The 22,528-nt window shown below is 38.3% G+C and overlaps 1 protein-coding gene across 2 annotated transcripts in view; it reads left to right on the top strand.

Moving 5' to 3' along the window:
- LOC134754279 (SPARC-related modular calcium-binding protein 1) overlaps positions 1–21,523 on the top strand; it is a 91,258-nt gene extending 69,735 nt beyond the window's left edge. Inside the window, exons 5-12 of one of the 2 annotated variants that reach the window (XM_063690501.1) lie at positions 1,718–1,917; positions 2,572–2,698; positions 7,672–7,773; positions 9,947–10,062; positions 15,257–15,449; positions 16,599–16,692; positions 16,794–17,050; positions 19,387–21,523. In XM_063690501.1, coding sequence (XP_063546571.1) covers positions 1,718–1,917; positions 2,572–2,698; positions 7,672–7,773; positions 9,947–10,062; positions 15,257–15,449; positions 16,599–16,692; positions 16,794–17,050; positions 19,387–19,463 — 1,166 coding nt within the window. In that variant the 3' untranslated portion in view covers positions 19,464–21,523. The remainder of the gene's footprint in view (positions 1–1,717; positions 1,918–2,571; positions 2,699–7,671; positions 7,774–9,946; positions 10,063–15,256; positions 15,450–16,598; positions 16,693–16,793; positions 17,051–19,386) is intronic. The other variant, XM_063690502.1, reaches the window with a different exon arrangement.
- Positions 21,524–22,528: the final 1,005 nt, after the last annotated feature.

Consider the following 22,528-nt stretch of genomic DNA (forward strand, 5'->3'; position numbering starts at 1 on the left):
ACTGTCAACCCTCAAACTTTATCCGTGTAGATTCCGCAGAGTTCTATTTTGTTATTTTGACAAAGGCGCTTAAAATTGGTAATGTCACAAAGTAAAAAACAATGTGGCGGCCAACATTGCGAACCGCACAAAACTTAACTGTGAAAATTTCGCAGAGTTATTCTTTGTTATTTTGACAAAGGTCCTCAAAGTTGCTAACATTACAAGGTTTAAATCAATGTGGTTGTGAACACTGTCAACCCCCAAACTTTAGCCGTGTAGATTCAGCAGAGTTCTATTTTGTTATTTTGGCAAAGGCTCTTGAAGTTGCTAATGTCTCAAAGTAAAAAACAATGTCGCGGCCAACATTGCGAACCGCACAAAACTTAACTGTGAAGATTTCACAGAGTTATTCTTTGTTATTTTGACAAGGGTCCTCAAAGTTGCTAACATTACAAGGTTTAAATCAATGTGGTTGTGAACACTGTCAACCCTCAAACTTTATCCGTGTAGATTCCGCAGAGTTCTATTTTGTTATTTTGACAAAGGCGCTTAAAATTGGCAATGTCACAAAGTAAAAAACAATGTGGCGGCCAACATTGCGAATAGCACAAAACTTAACTGTGAAAATTTCGCAGAGTTATTCTTTGTTATTTTGACAAAGGTCCTCAAAGTTGCTAACATTACAAGGTTTAAATCAATGTGGTTGTGAACACTGTCAACCCCCAAACTTTAGCCGTGTAGATTCAGCAGAGTTCTATTTTGTTATTTTGGCAAAGGCTCTTGAAGTTGCTAATGTCACAAAGTAAAAAACAATGTCGCGGCCAACATTGCGAACCGCACAAAACTTAACTGTGAAGATTTCACAGAGTTATTCTTTGTTATTTTGACAAGGGTCCTCAAAGTTGCTAACATTACAAGGTTTAAATCAATGTGGTTGTGAACACTGTCAACCCCCAAACTTTAGCCGTGTAGATTCCGCAGAGTTCTATTTTGTTATATTGACAAAGGCTCTTGAAATTGGTAATGTCACAAAGTAAAAAACAATGTGGCGGCCAACATTGCGAACCTCACAAAACTTTACTGTGAAGATTTCGCAGAGTTATTCTTTGTTATTTTGACAAAGGTCCTCAAATTTGCTAACATCACAAGGTATAAATCAATGTGGTTGTGAACACTGTCAACCCCCAAACTTTAGCCGTGTAGATTCCGCAGAGTTCTGTTTTGTTATTTTGACAAAGGCTCTTGAAGCTGCTATTGTCACAAAGTAAAAAACAATGTGTCGGCGAACATTGCGAACCGCACAAACTTTAACTGTGAAGATTTCGCAGAGTTATCTTTTGTTATTTTGACAAAGGTCCTCAAAGTTGCTAAAACCACAACTCACAAATCACACGTTGTGCAATGAGCAAAGCCAAACTATGTTAAATTCGCATTTTTAACTATGCTATTATGACAAGGCATCGAAAAATTGATAGTTTAACAACATTTTTATTGTTAGTTTCGCAATAATTGCGTTTCGCAAAAAAAAAGTTGCTGCGCTAGCAAAGGCTAGGTTGTCAATGTCCCAAAGTAGTTTTGTGTTTTTATCAATAATTCGTTCGCAACGTAAAACTGCAGCCTTGTCTCCGGATTTTTCTCTGAGTGTAAAAGTCACAACTTGTAACTTTTGTAAAAATTCTTTGACTTTTACTTTGTACTGCAGCTGTTTTAAAGATTTTCTCTCTCACTTTAACAGGTTGTTCCCGATCAGACCGGGTGTTATTCAACGCGAATCTTATAAAGATATTCAGCGTAGAGTATGAGCGCGCTCGGTCGGGCTCGGGCTCGATGGAGCCACGCTCCGTGGCTGACTGGAAATTCGGGGAGCTCGACCGCGACAGGAGCGGGGCCTTGCAGAAGCCCGAGTACAGGGGACTGAGGAGGCTCATCAAAAAAGTAACTCGTTTTTTGTTTTCTAGAGTTATAAACGGTACAAGGAGTCGGCTACCCCGGTGGTGCTTTAAAGTGGCGCAAAGTCTACGCAAAATTATGGCTTAGACGCAGATTAGATACACTCGCTGCGTATACGATGCGTCTTATATCTTTGTGTGGTCGAACTCTCACAATTTGATAGTGATTTTTCGCAACATAATACTAGTGTTATGATTATGAAAACTTCTTCCTGGGTTAGCGTAACTTCTACACATTTCTTTATAAGTTATGAATGCTGTTCCGAATGGTTCCTAGGGTTGCTAACTCCAGATACACTCCAGATATGCTAATGTCCATTTGAAATTTATGTAATTGACAGAAAATTAAAATTTCACCAAATCAATTTGGGTTTGACCACTTGTAGGGTTGTTGCCTATTGAAGGTTTAAAACTATACGAATTAAGTAGTCGACATAATGGTTTAATTATTAGACCTTGGTCTCCGATTAATGCCGTCCAGAAAGCGTACAGTGCCACAGTATTTAGGAAGACAGTAATATTTCTATAGAACATGATCTATTTGTTTAACATGAAAGCCGCATGGCACACTCTGCTGTACGCCTCGCTTGAGCGTCCACTCTGTTTGTACTATTAGTACACTAATCCAATTGTGTATTAGTTGGTGAAGCCAAAGCGCTGCGCGCGCGCGTGGGCCCGCGGCTGCGACGCCGACGGCGACGGCGAGATCGCGGCTACGGAGTGGGCCGCCTGCCTGCTCGACAATCCGGAGCCGCCCACACCGGATTGTGAGTGCCTTTAGGTTTTCACGCCACGTCCCAATAACACGCACTGGGTAAACCGAAAACTATCTACATATAATCTGTCAAACAACTTTGTCAGTAGAAAAAGGCGCGAAATTCAAATTTTCTATGGGACGATAACCCCTCGCGGCTACATTTTTTAAATTTGCCGCTTTTGTTCTACTGAGGGAAATGGCTTGACAGACTATATTTACCGTGCCGCAATGCTACCAGTTTTGATTGCACTGCCTAATCCTGCATGAGAGTTGTTACCGGAAAATGGGGTGAGTAGGAGCAAAACTGACATTATTTATTTTATTTTGGGTAGTTCCATTTCATAACTGACGAAAAATAAACCACCTCACCCCGTAGTCCCTCGTAATTGGGGTGAGATGGGTTTTCATAAAAAAGTTATATTGGAAGATTGTTGGATCGTTTTTTTTATTATGAGTATTACTATAGCTCCATTTAAAATTGGAATACATTATTTTTGTAGCAGTAGCCCTAAAAACCCATCTCACCCCCCTTTCAAACCTTCTCTGCCCATTCATAACAACCCAACTCTCCCCGCGAACCCTACTCACCCCATTTTACGGTACGTATTTATTGAGGTGAATATATATTTTTAATTCAGATTCCCACTGTTTCAGCACCACTTAAGACGTTACTGAAATATTGTTCTTGCGTTTTCTATGCATTGAGGACGAAATGCCTTTATAACCATGTTTTATTCTTTACTATAAATGTATCTCTAGTTTACCAGTAGCGTGAAACAAATAAACAAGGTTTTTGTTATAAATTTCTTTTTTGATGCTTTGCTGCTTCGTGATGCGGAGTCAGTACGTAGTGATCTAATAGAGTCTGTGCGGAAACATAAGCGTCGTAGGATTTGAGGGCGTGCCGGTGCTATTTTACGGATTTTGCTATGCTGACAACACTGTGACGTAATTATAGTACGACACTAAAGGTCATGATACTTGAATGCTTTTGTTCCGGCTTTTTGCCACAGCTCACTAAAGGGAGCCCGGTGTCGGCTCGGCGACCTAATCCTATAAATTAGCACAGGCACTGACAGACTGCCATTTTACCTTCTACCCAAAGGTTAAAACCAACTTGTTTTTATATCTCAGATACTACAGTGACAGTTCGATGGAAAATACATTTTTTTTATACCACGTCGGTGGCAATCAAGCATACGGCCCGCCTGATGGTAAGCAGTTACCGTAGCCTATGGACGCCTGCAACACCGGAGATATTACACGCGCGTTGCCGACCCTAACACTCCTCTCCCTCGTTGAGCTCCTTACTTACCGGCAGGAACACAACACTATGACTTAGTAGTAAAAAACTATGAGAAAGGTGCATTTTTTCCAGATGTAATAAAATGCAAATTTTGAGTTGTTTCCTTATGTTAGCTGGTAGAATTGACTCTTAAATGATGATTTTGAATGATAGATATTTGATCGAATCGATTTGCTTTGATTTTGTTTGATATTTTACAGTTAATATTTTCCTTGTGTTGGTGTGGTGAAAAATGAAAAATTTTGTGTTTCACTCGGTGGTAAAATTTGTTTAACCCTCGTGCCTTGAAACCCTCGCACCGCTCAAGATTAGCCAACAACTTTGCCCCCTTTTTAAACAAATACCATGAAACCATGCCTTCAAGGCTACGTTATATCATGCATTACTTGTGGGAAATCCTAAAAATATTTTTAATCAAGTCTCTCCCGGTGACGTTATCTTGCTCCCGGACTTACCCAGCTGTCAAACGTATAAGCAATCCCTCTAATGGGGCGTGGTGGGAAAACCTTATCAGTGTTATTATAACTGTCAATGTTTTTGTGTGGACTGTGGTTTCAATTGACAATAATACACAGAGTAGGTGCATGCTTGTATTGTAAACGCATGTCTCACTTCAAATGTCCTATTCTTCATTGTTTTGACTTATTACCTACAGTCAGCAGCAGAAGTTGCTAAGCGGGCGAGGTGTTCAAAATTACCTTGACACGCTCGTATTCTCTTAACAATAAAGTCGCGTCAAGATCATTTTGAACACCTCGCCCGCTTAGCAACTTCTGCTGCTGACTGTACATTATCTAAATGTTTGGTGCCTTAATTCTTAATGGATTTATCATGTATCACGTCACTGGTCTCTACGTCTTGGTTCCCATAGATTTTAATTTCCGATTTTAACAGTCCATTTCCAACGTTTTCCATCATAATTTTTATTAGTCATATTGTCAATAGTCATAAAATTATACACACATAAAATTTGTTACTCATAATATTCAGTCCAGATTATGTCCATTAGGTACATAATGTTGAAGGCTTGCTTATAATAATTGTTGTGAGGTCTTTTTTCGCAGGTCATAATGATAGGTAGTCACGTCACGTGATTAGTTACCTAACCGAACCCACTTTTCTAGTAGCATTTAGGTTCGGTAAGAGTCGCAGTTCTAACCTAACCTTACCCACTTTTCTGATATCAGTTCGGTTCTATAAGGATTGCAGTTCTAACCTAACCTAACCGACTTTTTAGTAGCAGTTCGATTCTGTGAGGGTCGCAGTTCCAAAATAACCTAACCCACTTTCCTAGTAGATTGATTTGGTTTCATGGACGTTTCACTTTAGTCATTAAAACGATATTATGAATAACAACTATTAGTACGCTAAAATATATATGCCTTAAAATATTCCTGAATAATTATTGATAGACCTTTGAATGTTATATTAGTCATCAATTTTATAACTTTTGTGATTATAGTGTTTAATATTATAAATCTTTAATATTAGAACTATTAAGCGTGAAGGATTTGCCACACTGGATGCGTTCTGCGGTCAGCAGTCAGGTCAAACCTGCATTATGTATGAATAACATTGACAGCAACCTTTGAAGTTGAAGTTTGACCTGACCGCTGCCCGCAGAACGCATCCCGTGTGGCAAATCCTTTAAACTTAACAAAAATTATGACATTGATGTTTATGTCCATAAATCATATGGATATCAATTTCTGACTACCTATCGAAATTCGAAACAATAAGTTTATGGGAAACAAAGGGATCCATCACGTCACAATTAATGTACTGCTTGTGTCTTTGTAAATTTTTTATTAGCGATAATTTATCGACTATAGTAAACTTGTGTAAGAGTACAAGAGGTTTGCTGACTCATGAAGGAATAGCACAAGTGCACCGCTACAGTACCTGGCGCGCGAGATAGACTACCGGTTTTTTTCTAACTGTATTAAATTGAAAGGGATGGTAGTCTATCTCGAGCGTGAGATACTGTCGCGACGCACTTGTGTTATACCCACTGGTATTGTATAAAAAGGATGTATAAACATTTGGGTGAGTCGACTATTTCTTGTTGTTATTCAGTCCTGTCAGCTATTTTTCCCCTCACTAGCTCGGAAAGCCATCTATTATTCTTTAAAACAAGCGGGGAAAAACGCATTTTATCCACTAGTGGGGAAAGTAATTTGACCTTGGATGGAGCGTGTTTAAGTAGCTTGACAGATAACAAAACGTAAAACGCTCATGATAATGGTTCGTTCGATATTAATTACCATTAAATAAATGGTTTGAGAATCTAGTAAAAAATACCAAATTTAGCTTTATTTAATAATTTTAAGTCATAAACCTTAAAATTCCATAAGAAACGTTAGATTTTTTGTAATGATGTTAAATATAATTCTGAACGCACAAGTTGAATCGATGCAATTTCAAAACGCATCGTTGACATTTCATACGTCAGAACAGAAATGTCAACATTGTCAACAAAATTTTTACTGTTCTTCTCACCGACTCAAGTAAAAATCAGAATTTCTAGTGTTTTCTGTTATAATATCGTAAAAAAATTAGTGATTCCAGTGATGAAGATGATCTAACGCCTGTGGATGTTGCACTTTCCTCGCTATAGTGAGGGGAAAAGTTTTTTGTTACACACCGGTGCAAGTGTATTTTACTTCTCGTGTGTTGAAACACTCGCGGGTAAAATACAACTTTGCACCCTTGTATAACAAATAACTATTTCACCCCAGCGGCTCGAACAAGCCTACTTTCGTCACTCCCTGGAGTGAGGAAAGTGCGACTTTCCTCAGTCCACGGAGTGACGAAAGTGCGACTTTCCTCACTCCAGAGAGTGAAACAAAGTAGCTTTTTAATTTAGTGAAGGCCATGAACTGCCACTTCATACTTCTATTACAATTTGTTTCTTTTTTTGTTTTTTTTTTTGTTTCTCTGTGTTGTTTTGTGTATTTCGAAATACATTTTACAGTACATAATATGGTGCTACTTTCTCGCACTAGTGCGTCAAATAGCACTTTTCGTGCATATGTCGAAAGTTTAAAGGGCCATATGTACTGTAAAACGTTGTACGATACACGTGCGAATAGGTAATTCGCAACTCGTGTCGTTAATTTATCGCCACTCGTTTCGAATTTCCTCTTTTCCGCACTTGTATCGTAAATAACTATTAACCTTTAATATGTTCTCACTACTGAGGTGAAAAATTATATGTGCAACACGAGAATAAAGTTGTTTTACGTCTCGTGTTTTTGAGTCCCTCGCTACGCTCAAGATTCTAACTTAGAATCACTCGCTTCGCTCGTGATTCAATTATACAATCTTTCGCATTCTCGGGACTCAAAATAAAAACTCGCAAGAAAAACCAACTTTCCTCTCTTGTTGCAGAAATAACTATTGCCTTAAACTCAGTCGTTCAAATAACCTAGAAGATATTCGAGTTAGTTAGGACCATAGTCGGGAAATTTTAATCTAGGTATAGTAGGGTGATTTTACGCGAAATGTAAAATGGTATGAAACCAGGGTTTATAAAGTGACTTAGGAGAGCGTAACCATAGCAATGAGTGACAAGAATTATTTGAATCACCGTTTAAATTATATAAATGATTAAAATTTGTTTTTATGGCTGATTGCGCCAATGCAAATTGTTGTGCAAACATAATAATAATACATAGTTTCTCTCCGTTTTTTCATGTTGTTGAACGCAGACGAGGATAATGGACCGGAACCGGAACTTGACTATGGGGAGGAGGAGCCGCCGCCGGACCCGAGCGCAGGTGACAAATCATATATGTACCACCACTCTACAGCACAGTAGTAGCGATGGCGGGCGTCCTCAACTCTATTACTACCTTCTTAAGAGTGCATGCCTACACTAACCCGCTGCCAAAAAGCCGCTGCCATACAATGGACGTTAGGCTCTCATTTTAAAACGTCATGCTTAAATTACATGTAGCTTGGCATGAAGGTTTCCGTTACATATGTAGGCGTGGCTCACTCCGCGATTTCGTCGCGTCGCTACAAGTACATGCGGCGTTTGTGTGACTTAAATATCAGCTACAACGCTGCTGAGAAATAATCGCACCGCTTACGCAGCATGTAATGACAAAACACGTATTACGCGCCAAGTTTCAGTGTGACTGGTCCTTAACCTGGCAGCCAATAAACTGCCCTCATTCAACTGAAAGGCAAAGTAGCTCCATATTGTCCAACGTATAAATGTGCGACGCCATACCACTGTTTTACAGACAGCCGATTGAATATATTTTGAAATAAATATTTACAGAAAAGTCAATCACATTATTTGTATGTAAATCACATATGATTAATGTATTAACTTGTGGTGATTTTTATAAACCGACTACAGATAACTATCTGAGTACAAATTGGATTTATTTATTAAGTCAAGAACTTGTAAATCCTATCTATTGCAGTAAAAACACATATTTCTGCACAACACGTATAATTTAAAAAAATTAACATAACCAAAAACAAATATTTTTTTTACAGTCCGCTTTCCGCACTGGCGTGAACTGGTGAACGAGCGAAAGATATCGGCGTATAAATTTAGCTGTAAAAGGAAAGAAATGGAATAATGGCTGTTTCAACGGGTGATAGGTTATTAATTAGAATTTTAAAAAATGCCTTAAAGAAATGCGGAATACGGATAACAGCGGCTTAACAGAATATGACCGATCTGACCTTCAAACCTTCAAGAAAAGAGCGTACTCCCATCTTAAAGGCCGGCAACGCACTTACAACCCCTCTGGTGTTGTGGGTGTCCATGGGCGGCGCTAATCGCTTACCATCAGGTGATCCGTCTGCTCGTTTGCCTCCTATTTCATAAAAAAAAATTAAAAGAAATATGGCACAAAAAATAACAATGAACAATTATAGGGTTATTAAACGGGAACCGATTCCATAACGTTAAAAAATATTCAAGCTCCGTAGACGATGACAATTTGCTAGTTCCTTTCCAAAGAAAACGTCCGGCCAACCGACGCTGTACCGTGACCTATCGAACCACGCAGTACGCGGGCTCGTGTGCTCCGTGGGTCTGATACCTGACCATCCACTGCCGACTGCCCGTCGGCGGCTGCGCCCCGTCGTTGATACGGCCACCACGCACCACCGGAGCACTGCTCGACGGTGGCCTTAAAAAAGGTCAGGCAACTACGGCCAACAAGGCCGCGGAACGACGGGAAGTAAAGCGCACTCGAAGTTATTATTGGCAACTTCAGAAGAAAACGTTTCTCTCGATTAAAAGGTTAACTTTGACGGAAAACAAGGCAAAAATCTAATATAATCACAAACAGATCTTTACACGTCTATCTCAAAATCCATCTGAAGTACCCCGAAGAAAACAAATTTCTTCTTTCCGAATCAGAATTGAAACTCAAAATTCAACGCAAATGTAACCTGCCAATATCGAAAATATCACAGTCCAAAAAAGGTTCCATGTGTTTCTTTAAAGCGCCATCTAACCGTAATTGCGTGAATCAATTCACACTATACGACACGACTAAACAAACAAGCAAACTAGACATGACAGACAAGCAAGTAGTTTCCAAAATTGACGACAGATGTAGCGTCATGCTACACTATGTATTCGGCGTAGACCTAAAAACCTGCGACTTGTAGATGTATGTATAAAATGGTGTCTAGAACCCAGTTTCCGAAAGCCTGTAATTTGTATAAGAAATCTCTTTCAAATAAGAAGAGTTAAAATGAGACTAGCTTGTATGTATTAAGTAACAAGCTCCGTGAAACCAGCGTGAAACGGGCTTGAAGTCATACTGTCGTGTCGCGCTTTGTTGGTGTTTGTCTAAACAGGCATAGGATCAATAAAATGTTTTGAAAATAATCATTGACTAAACGCCGAAAAAAATTCAAATACAAATAAAATGCACACGGGGTGTAGGAAATGCTAAATGTGTCCGTATTTTACAGTGTTGCCGGGCAACATCAGGCACTCTTTCGCGCCCGACGGCTCCGAGTCGGAGGCTCACCGAGAAGATGAGGCCAACGACTGCCTCACGGACCGACAGGCCGTTCTGGACGAACAGGTTCGAACAACTGCTTTATATACATAACTGCTGAGTGGCATTCATCAGTCCGTCAATTGGGATTGGTGCAACTGGCCCTAAATGTGTTCCTGAACTTTTTTGCGACGAGCTTCCAGAACAGAGAACATGATGTAAATGCGTAAAGTAGCTACCTACTCTTCTAAAATTTTTCCTCTCCTTCTTATAAGCAACTTTCACTTTTCATTGCAGCATTTTTCTGCTGCTTATGGGATATTGTAAATATAATTTGCCATGTTTTGATTCAGAAAGGGGCCTTCATCAAGCCAGTCTCCACCTCCCCTCCCCCCCCGTTATCCTACTTGTTGGGAACTTCTAAAGGGCGATTGTACTAAATTTTAAAGAGCGTCAGTGACATTTGTCTCGAAAAATAGCAGTTATGAATGCGAGATTCAGGCAACATACAAAAAACCTCCGAAGTGCGTGTCGGAGCACGCATAAGAAGGGTTCCGTACCTTCATAGGATATAAGGACACTTTACGTCCTTTTTCTAGACGAGAACTCAGTGGCTCAAGCAATCAAGCAATCATATTCAAAATTATTTTTGTGGAAGGTATTTATTGAGCTTGATTTTTTTTTTCATATTTTTGGTAAGCTCAGTTCAAAAGTTTAACTTAATGGGGGGAGGGACTGCCACAATTTTTTTTAACACCCGAAGCGATGATTATTATTATATTAGCGTCTCGAAATACAGTACTCGCTAAGGTTTAAACTTATTCGTGTAGGACATCAAAGCTGTTCACACACGATCATAATTATCGGGCCTAATATGTCTCACCATTACTCTTATTATAATGTGGTCACAGACCATTTAGCCACTAGAAATAGCATATAAGACGATTCGTGCTAGCCACACCGCGCATTGGCGTTCAGCTAATTATTGGCATAATAATTAGCTGATTTCAATTATGCGGTGATCGTGAACCTACGTGTAAGAGGAAAGTGGATGACCGTGCGCAACCGCCTTTTCGTCTCTGGTTGTTTAACATTATAGTAATTATTTTTACACAACTTGACCTAGGTACCTGTTAAATTTTTATTCGATTTTTTAATTAGCAGTTACTCTCTATAGAGTAAACCCGCATTATTTGGTGACACGCCTAATTCGGTGATACAAGTTTTGAAGCATGACACCCAGGAAAGCTAGTGAATTAGGGCCTTTTAAATGGGACCTCACGGCTTCACGGCTTCGGCGGCTTTGCCGTGAGGCCCATTTAAAAGGCCCTAATTCACTAGCGTTTCTGGGTGTCATGCTTCAAAACTTGTATCACCGAATTAGGCGTGTCACCAAATAATGCGAGTTTACCCTACCTAATACAGAATCGAAAAAATCAAACGAAGAGGCATAGATATGGTATATAATAATGCTATTACTTATTCTGTGGCTATGGTCAATATACATCAAATTGTGTAAAAATATTTCATATAACGTCAATATCTAGAGTGAAAAATTAAGACTACGTTAGTATCGAGAAGCGGGCCTCCACTATCCTCATACTGCATCACAATGGCCAGTCTATGGGAGTTCGTCTATGAATGTGGTTTAAATGATCGCCACTAATAGAACTAATGACAAACATAATTTACCTACTTCTAAGTTAGTAATTAAATGGACATGTTTTCTGCCGCTCCTTTTACAGTAATATCAGCGTGGTACTAACTCATGGCTTAATTACAGTAAGTAACAAGACGTCAACAAGAGTAGCACTAATAGACACCTAGGTAAAAAAAATGAATGAGTAGTCTACAAGATTTTCGGCACTTTATTATTTATATAAATTGAAGTTTATTTTGCCCGTTTTTTGTTGGTGGGAATAGTCTGGGAATTGTAATCGTGTTGTGTAGTGTAATGTTAAGTACGGAGGTAAATTAATTTATTTTACACTTCTCATGCTCGTAAAGTTCTCCTTTGTGCTAAGATGTAGGCTGCACAAAATGCTACTTTTATGCTCTAGTGCACAAAGTAATTTTTTTTTTAAAGACTAAGACAATCAAATCACTGCCATAGTACACAATAAAACATAATCGGATAATATTGTTATTCCACTTAATTTGGCCCGTTTTTTTAATAATCCGTGTTTTATATATTACTAAATCATTAAAATCTTACAATACAGCATAGTTATTATAGAAATAAACTACAAAATGTAGTTATAATTTGGCAGTATGAATAAAGACTTAAAGCTCCCTCCACACGAATTGCGGCGCGAAGCCGTGAACGCGAGTGTGGACAGTTCGCTAATCAGCGAAATCGACACCACACTCGCGTTCGCGGCTTTACGCCGCGATTCGCGCACGAGTGTGCAGTGGGCTTAAGGTAAATATGACGTGTTAAAAATAAAAAATAAAAGAAAAAAAATGTATTTTATTTGTTTGCCATTGTTTTATTTTACTCACAATCGAAGTGAAAAGCAGTGTGTATAACTCGGGCACAAACGCCTATTTTTATACTCGGCTATATTGGTCCTCGCTGCCGCTCGGACCAATAAATTGCCTCGTATGGGAGTTAATCGCTTTGTGCCCTTGTCGTACAATCTACTATTAATTGATATCTTGGTCTGGACTGAAAAACAGAGCTGCAGTGTCACTCGTGATGAGGTGATGCTGGCAGTATTATGCTGACGCCCAAATCATTTGTCACAGCAAATGTTTAGATATCAAGTTACGTAGTCTGGTTAAGATTATAGATTACTAGCTTTTGCCCGCGACTTCGTCTGCGTGGAATCATCAGTAACAGCAGCTAGAGTAAGTTTAGTACCTGGATAAGTGTAATAGCAATCATTCAATTAATTAAATCATTAAATCTCTTAATTTCACCCCTTTTTTACTCTCTTTAGGGATGATTTCCGACGATAAAAACTATCCTATGTCCTTCCCCGGAACTAAAACTATTTCTATGCCAAATTTCAACTAAATCGGTTCAGCGGTTTAAGCGTGAAGAGGTAACACACAGACTGATAGACAGACTTTCGCATTTATAATATTAAGTACTAGCTTTTGCCCGCGACTTCGTCTGCGCGGACTTAGTAACAGCAGCTAAAGTTTAGCGCCTGGAAAAATTCTCATAGCAATCTAAATTTGAGCATATTATGCACACAAATTAGCAGGCACTTCATTAATTATCTCAATTCCACCCCGCTTTTTACTTTCTTAAGGGATGTTTTTCGGGATAAAAACTATCCTGTCATTCTCAGGGACTCAACCTATCTCTATACCAAATTTCATCTAAATCGATTCAGCGGTTTAAGCGTGAAGAGGGAACACACAGACAGACAGACAGACAGACAGACAGACTTTCGCATTTATAATATTAGTATGGATAGTATATATAGTATATAGTATGGATAGGTATAATGTTTATATTGTATGAATATTCCTAAGAACACTGCGCCGGGGCCCGCCGCGCCGAATTTCTTATGAAGTTGATTTCGATCTCACTGGCAGTCATTTAATCTACAAATAAGAGTGCTGGAGTAGAAAATTGAATTAATTTAATTTCTGATAATTCGTTGGGTCCTGGCGTGATAGATTAGATGTATGGTTAAGTTAAGAGAGGTTAAGAAATATAACTATGCAGATATTGTATTATTGAATAATTAATATAAATCATGATGGTGGAAAAACAAGCCTTGGATCAATTCTTGGAACTGAGCACCGTCAATTATAGATGTATTTCCGCGACTACTGGAATTCCGCGAATTCAACTTCACAGCTTAAACATTTATCACGTGCAAAATGTTTTATCACCACACCAGCTGGTAAAGGCTCTCTTGATTGTTCACAATGAGAAAGTTGCATTTTATTCACATGTGAGGCAAAGTAATCAATGCAAATTTTGAGTTGTTTGCTGGTAGAATTTGACTTAGGTAGATTTGATAAATATTTAATAACATTCATTTTAAATCGATTTGCTTTGTTTTTTTTTGATATTTTATAGTTAGTATTTTCCTTGTGTTGGTGTGGTGAAAAATTTTTGTGTTTCACTCGATGGCAAATTTTTTTTAACGCTCGTGCCTTGAAACCCTCGCAACGCTCAAGATTCCATTATTCTAACCACTCGCTACGCTTGTGGTTCAATTTTGGAATAATTCGCTTGCTCGGGTATCAATATTAGCACGAGAGGTTAAACAACAACTTTTCTTTTAAACGTCGTAATCAACATAAAAACCTACTGTTAATGTAAGAATACGAAAAATATACATATTTCATATTTTATTACTTACCTCTTCATCATTATAACACGTTTATTTTTTAATATTTGATATTGAAAAACCGTTCTTAATAAGTTGTCTGAATGGAACGGAACGCCTGTCAAAGAAGAGGCGTTTTTTTCTTACTGCAAGCATGTTTTAAGTTTCCAAAGGCAACATTCGATATTGTTTTTATAAATATACGATACACAAATAATCGTAAATATCGATATTGGGTAATAATAGTACAATGTTTTATACTAATAATAATGTATAATGTTTTGTGTTTGTGTTGTTGTTGTGTGTTGTTTTTCTCCGAGACCACGGGGACAACGCCGTCCTCGAAACGTCGGAGGTGAATTTAAAACTTATTTTACGCGATTAAGTCCCGTCGTTGTGTCGAATAATTCCTTACTTGTTGTTTTTCTTATTTTTTCGCAACTGTATTTAAAAAGTCCTTCGATACACGTGCAGAAATGTCATTCTTCACTCGTCCCGAGTCTTGCCACTCGCCTACGATAGTGGTACGGTAGTAATGACATACTTTCCGCACTAGCATCGAAATGTAGGTACTATTGTGCAACAAGAGAGGAAAGTTGGTTTTTCTTGCGAGTGTTGATTTTGAGTCCCGAGTAAGCGAAAGATTCTAAATTAGAATCTTGAACGTAGCGAGGGACTGAAAAACCCGAGATGTAAAATAACTTTGCTCTCGTGTTGCACGTATAATTTTTCACCTCAGTAGTGAGAACATATTTAAAGGTTAAAATGTATTTCGAATTTGTAATAGACCCCGAAGTATGAAGTGGCAGTTCGTGGCCTTCACAAAATTAAAAAGCTACTTTGTTTCACTCTCTGGAGTGAGGAAAGTCGCACTTTCCTCACTCCAGGGAGTGACGAAAGTAGGCTCGTTCGAGCTGCTGAGGTGAAAATACATATATAAGCATTGAATGTAGCTGACGACCTCAACATCGGGTTTGTTTGTGTAGAAAGCGGGCGCGGCGGCCCTTTACGTGCCTGAGTGTACTGGGGACGGCCGATACGCGCGCGCGCAGTGCTACCGTTCCACCGGGTACTGCTGGTGCGTGCACCAGGACACTGGCAAGCCAATCCCGGGCTCCTCCGTCAAGGACCTGCGGCCGGACTGCGACGCCGCGCCGCACCACGCTAGCCCCATGAGAGGTACATTTTATACAGCTTTAGGCCGAGCAGTGCACCGCTCCATGTAGTAGTTAGTACCGCCTGCACCAGGACACCGGCTAGCCTATACCGGACTCTGCCGTCAAGAACTGCAACGCCACATCGCACTACACTATTCCTTCCTGTGGCGTGGTTTCTTATTAGAGATAGATAGGGTCAGGTGGGGTAAATATAAGACAAGGGTAAAATAAGCCTTGTGTGTAGACTTCTTTTTAAATGGAATAGGAATAAAATAGAATAAATTTTTGAGTGTCATAAAGTCTTATTTTTACCCGTGGCTTATATTTACCCCACCTGGCTATGGTTTGAAATTCCCTATTGCGAACTGCTAAGAACTGTCAAAGTAATATATGCCTAGGTCCATCCCGAGATACACTGAGAAGCACTGCTGATCTGCCGCCACCTACTCAATGCAAGGTACCTTTGAAATATTGCTCTGGTTCTTGGCCGACCTTTCAGCGCTAGATTTACCAATATGTACCTACAGTAGTAGCGGTAAATAATCTATCATATTTTTTCAGATACCTACATTTGCATATGTTTTTTGGTATTTTCTCAAATACGGCTTTAGCGCTTTCGATTAAATTTACTATATAGGGACGTATGAAAACGACAATTCGATCAACCTAGGGTACATATTTAAAATGTGGGAATTGAATTCTAAAGTAATGATTCGATTTAATTTTCAAACCAGAGGCTAACGAGGGCGAAACATCGATCCATCTAGGTGTTATTGTTGGTAATATTCGCTTTTGAGTGTTTTCAAATAAGAAATTCAATATTTATAACATACATTAATTGGAGTGTGTGAAACCCAATCCGCATTGTGCTAACGTGGCTGCATGTTGCCACGTGCAGTGGGACGTAAGTATATATATATATATATATATATATATATATATATATATATATTTAAGGTCGTGATGATGATACAATGTTTTGTTTATATGATAGACTTATTTCACGAATTTTCGAATGAATGCCTGCATAAAAATAGCAATATGATAGATTTTTTTTTCCGCTACTGTACATACATATTAGGTTCAGGCCACAAATACACTGAAGTCAATTAGTTAAAATCTTATAAAATGCTAATTATAGTTTAGTACAAATGTCTATGTTTATTTTCAGGCTGTCCTGAACCAATGAAGTCAAACTTCCTGCGAGACTTGATGAGATTTTTGATTACAAAAATGACGGCAACCACGAATGGAACAGGGCCCGGGTAAGCTATGTATATCACCAAAGTCTTCCTGTCACGCCTCGCTGCTTTAGGATGCTACGCTCAAAGTAGTCCTCCGCTAATCTGACGTTAAACATTCGCAGGGAAATTGTAAAATGGGGGGCATCGAAAGAAGAACAAGCAGCCACATGGACATACGTGATGCTTGACAAGGACAAAAACAAAGCCCTGGAACGACGGGAGTGGAAGTCGTTCCACCAGCTGATCGCCAACATGGAGCCGCTGCGGAGGTGCGGGCGCAAGCTACCCCGCTACTGCGACATCAACCATGACTCCAAGATTACTATAACTGAGTGGATGGCCTGCTTGGAGGTCACGCAACTCCCACTGAGCCAAACGAGTAAGTATGTAACAAATGCTGGGATCGATCACCAAAACAGCGCCACTAGGGAAGTCCAGACGCACGCTGCTGCCCCTATTGAATCATCATCCACGACTTCAAGATCACTATCACGGATGGATAGCATGTTTGTAGGTTGCAGGACACAGAGCGAGTGAGAAAGAGCGGCGAACAAAACGAGTGGAAGTGAGAGGCGCTCGCCAATAGGTATGGTACGATGCAGCGATTTTCTTAGTGTGTAGTGATTTCTTGCGTTTCCTTATGCGTCCTTCATTTATGAGGGGTTATGGCTCTTAAGTCAGATTAATGTAATTTGTAATGGCTGGCCTTAGAATATTTCAAACTAGGGGAGGCCCGGGCAAAACGCATATGTTAAGGGAAAGTGACAAAATAAAATACAAGTATGTAATAAATATAACTATTTTTACTTTTATTTTATACGTTGTTTCATAAACTTTGGTAACAGCTATAAAAAAAATAAAAGCTTAAACAATTTCTTGTATTAAAACCACTAAAATCAAAAAGTGTCTATTATCCTTTTTGCCCGTAGGAGTCGGGCAAAAAAGATATGCCACTAGGGCAAAAAGGATAAATTAAAAATAACACAATCAGTCTTGGCATTCGTCACAAAAGTAGCTACCTACAACTGCTTATGATGCGCAATTTTCATAAGCCCAATTTTGGCATTCAAGACACTTCCTGATTTTAAGGGTCGTTGCAAAATAATAAATGGGGTCCGAAACTTTATTGCGGCAGAATTTATAAATTTTCCTTCTTCTTTTACTGATTTTACCTCTCGCTCTAACGATTTTTCTGACCACAATACCCTCTCACGCTTTCTTTTGTAATTGAAAACCAACTGAATTATCTATATGTGTCATCTTTCGCTGTTTGTTTCCCATTATCAATAAAAAAAAATAAAAAAAAACATCTGTAATAAAACAGTCTGTAATAATTATCCGTCTTGCCCATATTCGTTTTGCCCATAATACCGATATTAGATCGATGAACAAAATTAAATAGTTATTTGTGCAACAAGAGAGGAAAGTTGGTTTTTCTTGCGAGTGTTTATTTTGAGTCCCGAGAAAGCTAAAGATTCTAAGGTAGAATCTTGAGCGTAGCGAGGGAGTCAAAAACACTAGATGTAAAATAACTTTGCTCTCGTGTTGCACACATAATTTTTCACCTCAGTAGTGAGAACATATTATTAAAGATTAAAATGTATTTCGAATTACACAGAATAAATAGAAAAAAAAAAGTATTATAATATGTACGATACGATAAGATACGATACGATACGAGACGAGACGAGACCGGACCGGACCGGACCGCACCGTACCGTACCGTACCGTACCGTACCGTACAATACCATACCATAAAAAAATGAAATAAAAGTATGAAGTTCATGGCCTTTACTAAATTAAAAAGCTACATTGTTTCACTCCCTGGAGTGAGGAAAGTCGCACTTTCCTCACTCCAGGGAGTGACGAAAGTAGGCTTGTTCGAGCTGCTGAGGTGAAAATGTTATTTGTAAATTATGAAAAAAACTACTATCACAAATTACACTTAAATAAATATGCCAATGAATAAAATAAAACTTATAATTATACACTACATACATAGTAAAAAAGTTGATGCACAAACCTTTGCGAAAATCGTAACGAAACAGTACAAATTCGTTTTTTTTTCTCCTCACAACAAACGAGCGCTTACATTGTTTTGATCACTGTCATGGCGTCGCCGACCGCATGCCTAATTATGGTGGCAAGTGTCAAAGTTCCATCTATTACATTCTTCTTACCCACATTATGCGTATTGCCCGGGCTTCCCCTACATACAAACAACAATTAGGTATCATAGAATCTTTCAAACATCAGCAATAGGGGATATTACTGCAATGTTCTGCCACCAGAGTGCAGCACTAGCCTTTTTAGTAAACCATAGAGTAAATTATACTTACTGTACCTGTAACAGGTTTTCGACAAGTTTCCAGAGACAATAAAATATGACATTGATGCATCAACATCAAGGCGGTTTGTTTACAAAGGACCTACCGGGAAACGCGAATCCGAAATTTCGCTATCTGCCTCTTTATCGCTCGAATATGCAAGAGTGACAGAGATATTTAGATTTTCTTGTTTCGCGATAAAGCTTCAGATTGTGGTAGTGGCGCCCCCTACGCAGAGTTTCGCGTAATATTCCCTAGTATCATCGCCCTTATTAAATCTTTTTCTTAATTTATGTTATGAATAACCTAATTTGATTTTTTTATTTCAGTAGTGTTATTTTATGTAGGTACGTACTGAACGTCAAATACAATATTGTTTTTTTTTCAGCCGAGCCAGCTAAAGTTTTAAATCCTAGAAGAAAAGGACCAAACCCACTTGAGTCAATCCTGAAAGCAGATGACTAATATTTAGGAAACAGTTATGGATTACATAACAAATGTTGCTAGCGTTGCTTGTGTTTAAAAACAGGCTTTCACTAAGAGTAATAATCGAAATGTACAGTCACATATTCATATTACGCACTACGCAGCTTCATTTTTGATAAAATGTGAGATATATAACAACGTAATTTTGCCGTTGGAACACGGCTTCCATGTGACGGGAAATTGTCGGGCTAGGCGCAAATGCTGCAAGCCTTTTCAGCTTACTTACTGCGACTTTTTGCAGTTCGTCAATTTTTTATTAAAAGCCTAACGTGACTAATCTCTGCATGACATTAGTCACGACGTTAGGATCACCTGTGTATAATGGTAGGCTGGCGCTAAAAATATACCTGTTTACAAACCTTGGGACTATTGTTAGCTAGCTTATAATGTCCTAAAATAATAAGAGGTTACTAGGTACTTCACGCTACACTTGCTCGGTGTTACAAAGATGACAAGACGAAAATGTGACAATCTTCGTTGTCTTTGCCGGTTCTAAGGATGTGTAATCAGTAAAAAAATCTAGGCAGGATACATATTAAAAAAAAACTGGCCAAGTGCGAGTCGGACTCGCGCACCGAGGGTTCCGTAATTTTTAGTATTTGTTGTTATAGCGGCAACAGAAATACATCATCTGTGAAAATTTAGACTGTTTAGCTATCACGGTTCATGAGATACAGCCTGGTGACAGACGGACAGCGGAGTCTTAGTAATAGGGTCCCGTTTTTACCCTTTGGGTATGGAACCCTAAAAATGTACAGTGACTAAGTCTAATGGTGCCAGTAATAATGACGGATGAAACTATCTTACAATTTTAATGTAGCTGTTATAGTATTTTTTATTAAACGATGTTTTACTGGTAAACATAGTTGCATGGTATTTTTTAATTATACCCGAAGTATTATTATGTTTGTTAAATGTAATATAATTTGACTTGAATATTTAAAAATGTGATAGAGTTAGACCAAGATAATTCTGCAACGACTGATAACACACGCAGTTGCAAGTGTTATATTTTAAACGTCAAACTTCTATGAAATTATAACGTACAAATAACACTTGCACTGCGTGTGCTATCAAAATCGTTGCAAATTTGTCTTGGTCTAACTCTATGCATATGTATTACTGAAATCACTCTGTACTTTTTAAAAATAAAAGAATGTATCCTTTAAGTAAAAATAACTAACTCAAGGTTTTAAAGCACTTTCCCTCCAGGGCCCATTAATTTTTTCCACCCTGTATAGTACGAAAAGAGTTGTGTCCAGATATTTCCAAGCACAGTGTTTGCTTCGATATATTGAAAGGCTTTATATCCTTTTACCCTTTTAAACTCCACGCGCATAGGTAGAACAATATAATTATGTAGATTGTGCTCGTATAAAGTATGCTACGAAGGGTAATCTGGCTGGGTAAATTAACCCCACAGTAACTAGCTTGTAGATACCGTGGATAAGGAACGTGCTATAAATGAAGTGATAAACGTTATCTGGCACGAAAAGTAATATTAGACACAAATTACTGCCACACTCATGGTCATGACAATAATAAATTATACTAACAAAGTAGACGCAATCTAAGGGGCTTGTTCCAGATACAAGAAGTGTATTAATAATTATAGCATAGGTATTTATATTTATATATCTTTTGAAAATACGTACATCAGACCTGCATTGACATTACATACATAAATCGTGTTTAATATTTTGTATTTTACTCGTATCAGTTTTCGTACCCCTAAATTTAACGCGTCTAAATTCTTACGTACTTTAAGCAATAAGATTCACGAAAGAATATAGGAATAATAGGAATATGTGTACATTCTTGGTGTCTATTTACGCTGGTAACTTTTACGTGTCAAAATGTATAGGTAGTTATAAATTATAATTCGTGTCTATAGGTGTTGTCTAAATTGCTGTATTTTTTGCAAATAAACTAAACTAAGTATTTATAATGTTAAGTAGTCAGTGTTAAAAGTAAGAACTATGTGATATTTTTCTCTGTTAATATTATTCCCAAATAAAGAGAATAATGTAACTACTGGAGTGTGTGATTTTATTTATGCCCCAATAAACACTAAACATTGTTTTTGGTATTTGCTTGAGCTTGGCAAAATTATCGACCGAACGAAGAGTTAAATAGGGTTACACTTTTCATGTCTGTTAGACAATATCGTCAGTATTCTTTATTTATGAAATTTGACAGGAACAAAAAAATAAATGTTTCTTATGTTAAGAATATGAGGAGGTTCGGCCTACAGATTAGAGTTATATGGGGAAAATGTGACCCCTCTTGCAAAAAAATTTCTAACTACTAACTATCACTAACTCTATCTAACTCTATCACTTCGGAAAGGTGTCAATGTTGATACCATAAATGAATTCGGCACTCCCGATTTATACCAAAACGTTACCAAACCCGGCCTAGCAGCTTTACTGATGTAGAATTGTAGATAATCAAGATAAAAATGAGAGCCCTAAATAAACCTTCAAGAGCGGATATCTCAAAAAATATACAAGATATCAAAAAAAATTACCTAATAAAACTTGTAACAAATTAAATCACTTTTCATTTTGTATAAGTGGCCTTGTCGCTCAGACCCATAGTTTCCGAGATATAATCGAAAAACCGAAAAATTTAACCTTCAAACCCCTCTCTCCCCGCGGCACCAGGGCTACGACCGGGGACTTTTGATATGTTCATCTCCTAACTAGTCCAAACAAAGCTACGAAGTTAAAAATTGTGTTCCTAGCATTTCCCTCTATACCTTCTTAATGCTTAGCCTACTCTGTGATATGGCTCAATATAGATTAGCAAAAAAGTTTACAGTAGTTCTACAGTCGCCATCAGATATATCGGAGCGACCGAGTTGCTAAAAATATCTGAACATGCACTCTAGCGCCTTGACAATAAAGGCATGTTCAGATATTTGTGAGCTCCTTGGCCGCCCCGATATATCTGCGATATATGGCGACGGCACCATCGGGGTTCTTTATCCGTGGGTGTAATGACTCCTTAGAACGTAGTGGTTATATCCTCTTTGCTTAGAA

Source organism: Cydia strobilella, chromosome Z (genome assembly GCF_947568885.1).
Source record: "Cydia strobilella chromosome Z, ilCydStro3.1, whole genome shotgun sequence".
Classification (NCBI taxonomy): domain Eukaryota; kingdom Metazoa; phylum Arthropoda; class Insecta; order Lepidoptera; family Tortricidae; genus Cydia; species Cydia strobilella.